Source organism: Elephantulus edwardii, unplaced genomic scaffold, assembly GCF_000299155.1.
Source record: "Elephantulus edwardii isolate Elephantulus edwardi_28Jun2011 unplaced genomic scaffold, EleEdw1.0 scaffold00082, whole genome shotgun sequence".
NCBI lineage: Eukaryota > Metazoa > Chordata > Mammalia > Macroscelidea > Macroscelididae > Elephantulus > Elephantulus edwardii.
In genome coordinates, this window is record NW_006399832.1 from 518,599 (window position 1) to 531,084 (window position 12,486).

Sequence of the window (12,486 nt, forward strand, 5' to 3'; positions counted from 1 at the left end):
GAAGCCCCAGAATCCTTGCCTCCAGGGAGTAGCCTGGTTTAACCCTCTCTAGGATGGATCTGTTTGTTTTCTTGGCAGTCCATGGAATATTCAATACTCTTCTCCAGCACCACAGCTCAAAGGCATCAATTCTCCTTCTATCCTCCCTAGTCATTGTCCAGCTCTCTGATGCATAACAAGTAATTGCAAAGATGTACTTTATATCAGTCTCCAGACTGGCATCGTTGCTCCTCAGTACTTTGAAGAGGTCTCTGACAGCAGACTTTCCCTATGTAATTCATCTTTTAATTTCCTGGCAGCTAGTACTGAGAGTGTTGATTGTGGAGCCAAGCAAACTAAAGCTGTAAACAGTCTCAGTCTCTTCACTGTCTATCATGATGCTGCCAATTGGCCCAGTTGTGAGAATCTTTGTTTTCTTGATGTTGAGCTTAAATCCATATTTAAGGCTGCAGTTCTTGACCTTCTGCAGCAAGCGCTTCAGATCCACCTCAGTTTCAGTAAGCAGGGTTGTGTCATCTGCATAATACAGATTGTCAGGGGAAAAAAATATGTATTTGTTGTTGTTATTGATTTCCCTCAAGCATGACTCATGAACAAAGGCCTGAAGCTCCTCTACAACTATCGACATTTATTTTATATATATATGTATTAAATATATATGTTGCATTTCTTGAAATGAAGTTTTTGTCAGGTGCCATCAGATAAGACCAGATGAACTATGGGAAAGTATCAACAATATTATTCATGAAGAATATAAAAGGTTATTACAAAGACAGAGGAGGAAGAAAAGACCAGGATAGATGACAGAATACTATGAATATTGCACTAGAGCACCGTGAAGCCAAAGCAAAGGGGAAGACCAGAAAATTAAGGAGCTGAACAAATTTCAAAGAGCAGTGTGAAAAGACAAAGCATAGTATTATAATGAAATGTGCAAAGAGCTGGAGTTGGAAAATCAAAAGGGATGAATTTACTCATAATTTCTTAAACTGAAGGAACTAAAAAAACAAATTCAAGCCTCGAGTTACAATACTTAAGGGTGCTGTGGGCAGGATATTAACTGATCCAGGAGGCATCAAAAGAAAATGGAAGGAATAACTGTACCAAAAAGAACTGACTGAGAAGAACTTCATGAAACAACATAGCCCCAAGAGGCAGTGATAAATAAAGCAGGAGGACGTTCAGGCTGCTCTGAAGGAATTGACAAAGAACAAGGCCCTGGGAATTGATGGAATAGCAATTGATATATTTTAGCAAACTGATGCAGCCCTGGATGTGCTCACCAAGCTGTGCCAAGAAATCTGGAGGACAACCATCTGGCCAACTGACTTGAAGAGATCCTTATTTATTCCCATTCAAAGAAAAAAAAAAGTCATCTGAAGACTACGGAAATTATCGAACGATGACACTAATACCACATGCAAGCAAAATCCTATTGAAGATCATATCCAAAAGCAACTCAAAGTACATTGACAGAGAACTACCAGAAATACAAGCCAGGTTTAGAAAAGGTCATGACACTAGGAATATCATCCCAATGTCAGATGGATCTTGGCTGAAAAAAAAAAAAGTACCAGAGGAATGTATGTTTGTGTTTCATTGATTATGAAAAGGCACTTGATTTTATTGTGGATCACAACAAATTGTGACTAACCTTGAGAAAAATGGAAATCCCACAACACCTGATTGTGCTCATGCACAACCTATACTTGGTCCAGGACGCAGTCTTCAGAACAAAGCAAGGAAACACTGCATGGTTCAAAGTCATGGGTGCATCCTGTCTCCATACCTTTTCAATCTATATGCAGAACAAATCATTTGGTTGGTTGGGCTATATGAGGAGGAATGTGACACCGAGGATTGGAGAAAGACTTAGCAACAACCTATGTTATGCAGATAACACAACCTTGCTCGCTGAAACTGAGGAGGAACTGAAGCATTTGCTGCAGAGGGTCAAGGATTGTAGTCTGCAATATGCACTCAAGTTTAAGATCAAGAAAACAAAATTTATCACCACTGGGCCAATTAGCAGCTACATGATAGATGAGAGAAGAGATTGAGATTATTTATAATTTCAGCTTGCTTGATTCCACTGTCAACACTCTTGGCACCAGCAGGCAAGAAATAAAAAACAAACTGCATTAGGAGTATCTGCTGTCAGGGACCTCGTCTGACTGCTAAAGAGCATTGATGTCATTCTAGAGACTAAGGTGTGCCTGATCCAGGCTTTAGTCTTCACAATTACTTATTATGTATCAGAGAGCTTCACAATTACTTATTATGTATCAGAGAGCTTCAAAATGACCAAAGATAACAGAAGTTGTGGTGCTGGAGAAGAATATTGAACATAACATGGACTGCCAAAAGAATTAACAAGTTTGTCCTGGAAAGAGTGAAGCCAAGCTGCTCCTTGGAGGCAAGGATTTTGAAGCTCCATCTAACATATTTGGGGCATGTGGCCATGATGTCCTTGGAGAAGGACATCATGCTTGGAAAGATGAAGGGACAGTGCAAGAGAGGAAGACCCCGGAGGAGATGGATTGATATAGTAACTGGGGTAATGAGGGTAGGTGTGTCAGAATTAGTGACAGGGCAGGCTTCAGAGCTATTATACATAGGGTCGCTATGAGTCGTGTTCAGTTCAACAGCACATATAACAACAACAACATCAGAAAATAAGGCAGCTATTGTGGCCTAGTGGTAAGAAACTACACTGCAATCCCTAAAGTATACAGTTCAAACCCACCAGTTCTTCTGCAGAAGAAGCATGGGCAGTCTCTTCCCAAGCAATTTACAGCCTCTGAAAACCCATCTGAGGGTCAGCTATGGGTCAGTTCCAATTCGATGGTATTCAACATCAGAAAATAACAAGAAGTTTTGGCAGTCTAATGGTAAGAAGTTGCATTGCCAACCCAAAGGTATGTGGTTCAAATCCACCAGCTAGTTCCACCATGATAGGTAATCCCCTCCTGTGTGGTTTACTGCCCCTGAAAACCTACTGGAATGTTAGCTATGAGTTTATTCTAACTCAAAGGTACATGACAACGACATCAGATAATAACAAGTTGTACATTTCAAGCTAGTATTTTCCTCTGGGAGTGGTTATTACACTCCCAGCAGGAGTAGAGTTTGGCATCACGATGACAAATGCCCTATTCTTGTTTTTCAGGAATACTCGAAGATCAATTAAACTAGATGGGAAAGAAGAACCCAAGGGGCAGAAGAGAGCAAAGTCTTTGAAGTACACAGCAGCCAGGCTACAGGAGAAGGGTGTTCTGTTGGGGATAGACGACCTCCAGAGCAACCAGTGAGTGGGCCTGGGGGCTGCAGTTGACAGGGCGATTCCCATCGTTTGGTTTCCTGTGGCCTCTGATAGACCTTCAGTTGGTATAGCCGGGTTTACCACCCCCACTCCATCCCCACCCTGGATTACAGATAATGAAAGAAAATACATGGTTCTAATCTCTGGTCTTTGCATCAACCTTTACTCAGCTGCTGCTCACATGGACCTGGTCCCTTGGACTATCCAGTGTGTGTGGCTATGAATGCCTGTCATTTTCCTTCTGAAAGGACTGAGTCATAGCTGTGAGAATAAAATGTCTGCCTTTCAGACCTGGTAACTGAGAGTTATCTACAATTCAGAACAAGGCCCTTGTACTTTGAAACCCACACTCTTTTTTTAAAAATTATTATTATTATTATTAAATTTTATTTGTTTTAATGAACATTTACAGGGATTTTGGGTTTTCATTCCTTCATAGTTGCACTGTTTTCTCTACCCTCCTCCCCAGTTCGTTCTTCTTCCCCCCCACCCCAAATGTCTGTTTTAATTGTCCAATTGCCACAGTGCTTGTCAAAGCCAGTTCTGATTAATTTCCTTTGTCAGTGTGTCCTTTGCCATTCCCTATCACTCCTCCCTGAGAGAGACTTCACCCTGAGTCATAAGGAAAAGGGGACGGCGTATTCTCTTAGCTACTTCCTGCTGAAAAGGGATGCTGTGGCTGTGGGTGAAACCCACACTCTTAATATGCCAACCCTGGGACAGAGCCTGTGCTCATACAGCCCAGTTAGTGTGTGTCTCTGGGGTAGAGGAGGGAACAGAAGTCCTGATCCACAGCCTGAGACCAGGGACCAAGTATTCCTCTATTTCATAGAGATTGGGGGCCCCTCCATGCATCACTTCCTTGCCCTTTGTCTAATGTGAAGCCAGAGTAACTGGCTTATACTTTCTTTAAAGTCTGCTTTCCTGGAGGTCTGTCTTCAATTTAACCATGAAGATTTCTTTGTCTCATTACATATATATATATGTCTGTGCATGTGTGTGTATACATACACACATAGGTATTTACAGAATTGTGTTTTAGGTAAAAGTATGAAACTTTGTGTTGACTGCACCAAATTCAGGGAAAACACTTATCCTCTTCAAATGTCTGTGAAGTTATTTTCTGAAAGCCCAGCTGGCCTGTGAGTCGTTGTTGTTGGGTGCTGTTGAATTTTTGGTTTTGATTTGTTTGTTTGGTTTTTATTTTATTTTGGTTTGCTTACAAAGTTCATATACATTGTGTTTCACACTCTGCCTCATTCACATTGTGTTTCATACAATCATTATCATTCTCTTTTATAAAATTAACCACCATTGTACTCTGCCTACCATTACCCTGTCTTTCCAGATCCCTGCCAAATCTTCCCTCTTTCCTTTAGACCTGAGCTTATTTTTTTATTCATAGCAGCACCATATGACAAAATAGTCATATAATATACTATAGTCCCATAGTAGTTTCTGACAATAATCTTTACAGAAGACGTTCACCAGATCTTTCACGCAAAGAAGGAACACTGATGGCTTAATCTGTAGAGAGTTTCACAGTTAACCCAAAGGCCATACCTCTCCTGCAGTTCAAATCCGCCAGCTGCTTACGCTGAAAGAAAAAGCTGGGTAATCTCTTCCCGTACAATTTGTAGTCTGGGAAACCCAATGGAGATTCACCTATGAATGAGTTTGTTCTGCAGCACTGAGTTTTTTTCATTTTCTCCCAAGAGCCATTGCATGAATTTATGCTCCCAGTCTTTCTGTTAGCATCCAAGCACTTAATCATCACACCACCAGACTCTTGCTGTGAGCAGGATAGCTCAGTATATGTTCTTGCATCCTATGGCTATCCTGTATTTCCAACTATATTTTTTGTTGTTGTTATGTGCCGTCAAGTCGTTTGCGACTCATAGCGACCCTATGTACAACAGCCCTAAACCCTGCTCTGTCCTGTGCCAATTGCATTGCCTCTGACACACCCGTCCCAATTACCCCAGTCACTGAATCAATCCACCTCATAGAGGGTCTTCCCCTCCTGCGCTGTCCCTCTACCCTACCAAACATGATGTCCCTCTCCAAGGACCTGTCTCTCCTTACAACATGTCCAAAGTATGTCAGACGAAACCCCAGAATCCTTGTCTCCAAGGAGTAGCCTGGTTTAACCCTCTCTAGGATGAGGGCTATACAGCTTATTTCTTTTGTAGTAAGCAGAACCACTCGTGGATTCGAACCACCACCTTTGGGTTGGCAGTGCAGGTTGCTGTGGACTACACTCCTGGAGTGCCCTCCAGTGAGAACTGTGGTGCCCTGAGCTGTAGATCTCAACTCTTTCTACTTGACCTAGTGTTTGGGGAGCCGAAGTGGGAGAAAATGATGGGACATTTTTGGTACTTTCCTCAGAATTTCACCAAGAGACCATTCACTAAAAATGGCAGTTTTGAGAGCATGTTTATTTTTTCCTGTTATACAAAACATATGTGAATGTTTCCTTTCTTATTCAGGTTTAAAAATGTTACATTTGACATCACCTCTTCTGAAGATGTGGGCATCTTTGATGTCAGAACAAAGCTCCTGGGTGTTGAAATGGAGAAGGTGCAGCTCAATATTCAGGTAAGCTGAGATTTCCACATGTTGGAAATAAGTTATCTTTATTTCCTGTTTCTCACACCAGCACCACTCCTCCCCTGCTTGCACACCCTTATGACAACTGGGAAATTTATTTTTATTGTGATTTGAGTGAATGTTTACAAAGCAGATTGGTTTTTCATTCACCTATTCATACACATTTTGGTTTATGACATTAATTGAAAATACCCACAATGCATTTGGACTTTCCCCATGTCTTACCTGCAATTCTCGTTTTTTAAAATGCTTTTATCCTACCCTTCCTGTCTTCATATCTTTTTATCCTTGGGCAAATACTACTCTTTTGTCCTTATTTGGTTTTTTATTCTAAGGAATAAGTGCCTGCCTGATGTTATTCGTCACCTTAGATCTATCTGATATTTGGCTGAAAGTCAGGCCAAGGGGGCATGAACTTTATTTCAGGTGCAAAGAGTGTCCACGGTCCATGGTCTTGGAGTTTCACAGTGTCAATCAGCTGAATAAATCATGACCTTTTTGGTTTTAGTTTTTGACAGCAAGGACATTTAACAGATCAGTGACAATATTTTCTCTTTTTTTAATGTTGATGAGGGTTTTTTTAGTGGTGGTTTTTCAGACTATTGTATTTTTAAAATAAATATCCAACCCCAGCAGTTATGTTTTTCTAAGCCTCAGGTCCATTTTAAAGCATACACTAATGCATACTATGTCAGTATTCAATTACTAATTAAAAGCATTTTCTTAAATGTTTAAATCATAAGAATGAAAGGGAGTGTTCAAAACAGAGATCTTTAAATAGGAAAATGATGTTCACAATATGAGTTGTTACTACTTAAGAGCCCAGTTCAAGTCAAACTTAGATGAACATAAACTGAAAAGGCCCAGATTGCATGCAAAAAAAGAAAAGGAGGGGGGAATAAATTCACCAAATGTTTAAGTTTGTTTACCCCAGCTCCTTAATCCTTAGCCTCAGATAGATTCAGAAAAGCAATTACATTTTCATTTTTGGCATCATCATTTTCACATGGGAATGGTGCCCATTTCTCCTGGTCTCCAGAGCAGGTCAGTGATAAACTTCTCTTCATCATCCTGCTCCACTCTGTTCTCCCATGATTCCAATTGATCTTGACGAGCCAAGAGTGGCTCACAAAGAGTTTGCAGCTACTGTCATTTCCTACGTCCTGTGGTGTCCTCAGAGGTTGGCACTCTTTTTGCAATTTATATACAAGAGACTGGAACTTCAAGGAGATTTTATGATTTGCAAAGTCTTAAAAATAGCAAATGGAAGAGCAAAGACTAAACTCTGGTCTTCCAGTCACAAGGGTGTGGTCACAGTTTTCTCTGTACCCTGACTTGGAGGCCCTGCTAACTCCCCTACATAAACCTTCTCGATGCAACCGTACTGACTTAACCTTTGTTTCAAGGGACTTTGATGAACAAATATTGTGTACCCTGGAAGAAAAGAGAATCTCCATTGCACGTTAATAGATAAAAGCACTCTTGCCTAAAGCAAGTCCCTATGGAATTTCAGTCCTGGAAACTAATCTTAATAATGTAGAGGTCTGAATCAGCTCCCCAGCACACGTAACAGTTGAGTGCAATGGGAGGTAATTGAGGAAGTGGAGGAGGAAGCTGGCAACAGCCAAAGTCTGCACAGAGAACACTCCAATTTTTGTAAGTGATCTCACTTAATATAGACACCAGACATTATTAAAAATCAAGACATTTCCAGAGCTGCGAAAAAAGAGACACAGATATTAGTTCACAGTCATTCAGGGAGGATATCTTTTCTTTGGGGCAAGACAGCAGTCTTGGTTTATTGTGACATTTTCATATGGCCGGTATGACTCGGATATTTACTTTAGTAAGAGAATTTCTTTCCTTTGCTTATATGATGACAGTTGAAAATACAATGATGGACTGATTTGAGAATGGGCACTTTCTGTTTTATATATAGGGAGAAAGTACTCTATTCCAAGAAAGAGTTGCTTTCTACCTTGACCTGCAATTTTAATTGCACCAATTCATCTATAAAAGCACGAGGACATTGTCTTACATATATGGGCATGTTGCAAGGAAAGGCCAATCCTTAGAAGGGAACATCATGCATGGAAAGGTTGGAAGGTCAGCAAAGGAGAGAAAGCCCCTCAAGGAAATGAATTGATGAAGTGACTGTAGCAATACACTTTCAAGCATAGAGATCTTTGTGAGGAAGGCACAGGATCAAGCAAAGCTTCTATCTTGGGTCACAATGAGTTGACTTGATGGCATCTAACAACTTCTCCATAGATATTAATATATACACTTGTTTCCCAAGGGCGCACTTCTACCCTAGTATTCTAATATGTACATTATAAAAATATATAGCTACTGTTGTTGTATGCCATCCAGTCAGTTCCAATGTAGAGTTAACTCTGTGTGTAACAGAAGGAAACACGTCCTGGTCCCGCGCCATCCTCAGAACTACGTCTGTGTTTGAGCCCCTTGAGGCAGCCCTTAGACAGTCCATCTTGTTGAAAGTCTGGTAAAGTCCTTGGCAGCTAACCACCAGACGCTCTGTGGAGCAAAGATGTGGCAGTCTGCTTCCATAATAATTTACCATCTTTTAAACCCGACAGGGCAGTTCTGCTGTTCTCTGTAGGGTCATAATGAACCACAGTCGCCTCGATGACAACAGACTTGTTGGAATTATAAAATAGGTGTACAAAATGAAAATGTTTAAAGAATGAAAATAGCTAGGAGTTCTGATATTCTTGATCCCCTAAGAATGATTCACTCATTTTAGAAAACGTCACTGTCCTAAAGGACACAGCCTGTTCATCTGGTGTATTTGACTTTTTCAACTCAGACCAGAAATTATGTGTTTTGTATCAGCCAGTTGCAATCACGTGAATGAGGCTGACTCATAATCTGGTGGGTGAGACTAGCTCAATAGTACTGTCATTCTTTCTTACGATCTTTATTAGTTCTAAGAACCTAGTTTCTTCCATCCAAGTGAATGACTCTGAGTGTGACAAGCTGGATAGATCAATAAATAGTATCCCTTCCTGGGATCATGTTTAAAATGCACGTTGGGGGCCCCATCTCATTTACAGCCTCACAAATTCCTTTGGTGGAGCCCAGAAACTTATGTGTTAACTGGTCGCTGTGACTTGGAACCAGCTATAAGGCAATGAGTTCGATGTGGGGTTTTGGCATTTTTAACCAGGTGATATTAATACATGATAAAGTTGAAGAACCCCTTGATCGCGGTCATTAGGCCAGCTTAATCTGTTGCCAGCAAATGTTGAGTGTGTTTTGGCAAAGATGCCATTTAATGATGTTCTTTACAATCGCAGGATCTACTTCAGATGCAGTATGAAGGAGTAGCTGTGATGAAAATGTTTGATAAGGTGAAAGTGAATGTAAACCTTCTTATTTACCTGCTGAACAAGAAGTTCTATGGGAAGTGAAGTGCCTGCAGAAATGTCCTGGATTCTGGATTGCCTGGATTGGGAAATGCATTTACTTAATATTTTTATTTTTAAATATGATTGAAATCACTGCTTATAAACGTGTGATTTTTTTTAAAGACCAAAACTGTTCTGAAGAATGTACCCACGTGCCTTTTTGATAATTTAATACTACCGTAGAATGACACGCAAAATGAATTAATATAAACACTTCCACACTGTACTGTGGTATAGGGACTCTGATTTAAAACCTTGCACAGTCTGTGATCTGTTTTGCTTCTAAAATAGGAGGAAAATAAATTTAGCTGACTAGGGACAAATGTGTAAACCTATTTTCCTATGAAATGAGATTTTTAAATGTCCCATTTAAATAATATGCTTCTTCATAGATTTATTTTTTATCTGTGGAGAAATGGAAACCTAATTATTTGTAATGAATTATTTAGACAGATACTTAGTTCTAAGCTCTGTCTCCTGAGAGTTGTCCATTTTAAAGATAACTTTTGTGCAATTTGAAGTGAAGTTTTTTAAGTAATCGGAAGTGACAATATAATAATACTTTCTGTATTAAAGTATATATTTTCTGTGATGTATTCCTACTAAACGAAAGTGCACTATTGCCTCATGGTAAGGACTCCTGTACCCAGAGCCATTAGATGACGAAGAACAACATGGAATAGCAGTCATAGCCCCCACCTCCACCCCCACAAGGTATTTGAATACTTCAATTGTGCCTCTCAATTTTTTTGTAATGCAATAAAATCAGTATCTAGATGGTTTTTAAATGTATTCTTTGCAGATTGTTTTATGTAAAATAAATGTTACTTAATTACATCAATTTGACTTTCATGTTGTCTTCATTTTTTTTTTAAGAAAAAAGCTAATGTTTCACATTATACACAAAAGCAAATTGGAAATAGATCAAGGACCTAAATGTGCAAACTAAAACCATACACTTCTTAGAAGAATATGAAGGGATGACGCTGTGAGGCCTACCTATATGAGACAATGGATTATCTAATATTAAAACAAAAGGACAATAATAAATGAGATAAAAATTTAAAACTACTGTTCATTAAAAGACTTTACCAAAAAAGTAGAGAATGCCTTTGGGATCCATTTCTCCAACAAGCATCTAATAACCAAAACATACCTAGAACAGTGACAAGCTTAAAACAAAAAGACCAGTTAAAGGACAAAGGACTTGAATAAACATTTCACTGGAGAAGATATTCACATGGTCACCAAACACAGGAAAAGATGCTCGGCCTCATTAGCAGTCAGAGAGATGCGAATCAAAAGTGCAGTGAGGTAGCATTTCACTTCCACTGGAGTGGCTGAGATTTTAAAAATGGAAGTATTGATGAGGATTTGGGGAAATTGGAACCCTTATCTATTATTTATGAGAATGCAAAATACAGTAACTGCTGTGAACAATCAGTGTTCCTTGAACAACTAAAAATAGAACGACCACATGACCCACCAATTGTACATCTAGGTAGATACGCAAGAGACCTGAAAGCAGAGACTTAAAGAAAGAGGCTTGTACACCACAGTAGCAAAAAGGTAGAAACAACCTAAATTTCCATCAACAAATAATGGATGCATGCATAAAACGTATTCTTTAGTATTAAGAAATGAGGTTTTCTGCCGAAAGCTGAAACAGGATCCACATCTCACACTGTATCCAAAAATCACCTCAAAGTAGATCAGAGACCTGGGAGTAAAGCCCAAAACCATAAAGTTTATAAGAAACAAACTGGGAGCAAGCTTAGAAGCCCCAATCTGCAGTATAAAGAGACTGCCAAATACAGCCAGAAATGCACAATCTGAACAGGATAAAATTGATTAATGGAACCTTCAAAAGGTTAAATCCCTTTGAGCTTCAAAAACTTTTTCCAGCAGGGTGAAGAGAAAACCTACTGACTGGGAATAAACATTTGGCAATACCATCTCAGACAAGAGTCTCATAACAAAAGTTTACAGAATACTCCTAGGCCTCCACAAGAAAAAGACTGATAACCCAATTACAAAATGGGCAAAAGACATGGAAAAAATTTTGACAGAGGAAAATATTCAAATGGCCAACAGACACATTAAGAAATGCTCAAAATCACTAGCAATAAGAGAGATGCAAATCAAAACCATAATGAGATATCATCTTACTCCAGTAACAGTGGGAAAATTTAACGGGACAGCAAGTAATAAGTGTTGGAGAGGATGTGGCAAGATAAGAACTCTTATACATTATTGTTGGGATTGTAAAATGGTACAGCCATTCTGGAAGGCAGTTTGGCACTTCCTCAAAAAGCTGAACATAGTCTAGTGGCAAGAAACTGTGCTGCAATACGGAAGGTGCGTGGTTTGAATCCACCAGATGCTCTGCTGGAGAAGGAGGGACAATCTCCTTCAGTAACAGATCCGATTCGACAGTACACACACAAACCAAAAAATAAATAAATAAATAAATAAATAACATTTTCTTTAAAAAAGCTGAACATAGAAATTTCATATGATCCAGCTATTCCACTGCTTAGAATATACCCAGAGAAAATGAAAACTGAGGCACAAACTGAGACTTGTACACCAATGTTTATAGCAGCATTATTCACCATCATAAGAACATGGAAACAGCTTAAATGTCCAACCACAATCAAATGGATTGAGAAATTATAGTACTTTCATACAATAGAATACTATACAGCACACAGGAGCAATGATTTTGTAAATTATTATGTAACTTGGGAGGGACTCAAAAGCATTATGCTGAGTGAAGTGACTCAGTCCCATAAGGACAAATACTGTATAAAACCATTATTGTCGAATGAACATGAGAATCCAGCTGGTGGGGCGAGGGAGAGCAGAATCAGGGGAATGAGGATGGGGGTGTGTCTGTCAGTGGATTAATTATGGGGTTGTACAATTTGATGGGGGGTGGGTAAGGGAAACTGGAAGAATCTGGCCTGAAAAACAATATATTAGAATGTTGTAAATAAACTGGTATAAAAAATTAAAAAAAGATTATCAACAAAACTAGGAGTTGGTTCTTTGAAAAGGTCAACAAAATCGATACTCCACTAGCAAAACTCACAAAAGAAAAGAGAGAGAAGACGCAAATAA

The 12,486-nt window shown here is 39.3% G+C and overlaps 1 protein-coding gene across 1 annotated transcript in view; it reads left to right on the top strand.

Annotated features, from left to right (window-relative positions):
* The window catches only part of IQGAP2 (IQ motif containing GTPase activating protein 2), a 392,955-nt gene extending 383,589 nt beyond the window's left edge, over positions 1 to 9,366 (top strand). Inside the window, exons 33-35 of the mRNA XM_006889829.1 lie at positions 3,170 to 3,307; positions 5,812 to 5,920; positions 9,253 to 9,366. Of these exons, the coding sequence (XP_006889891.1) occupies positions 3,170 to 3,307; positions 5,812 to 5,920; positions 9,253 to 9,366 (361 nt within the window). The remainder of the gene's footprint in view (positions 1 to 3,169; positions 3,308 to 5,811; positions 5,921 to 9,252) is intronic.
* Positions 9,367 to 12,486: the final 3,120 nt, after the last annotated feature.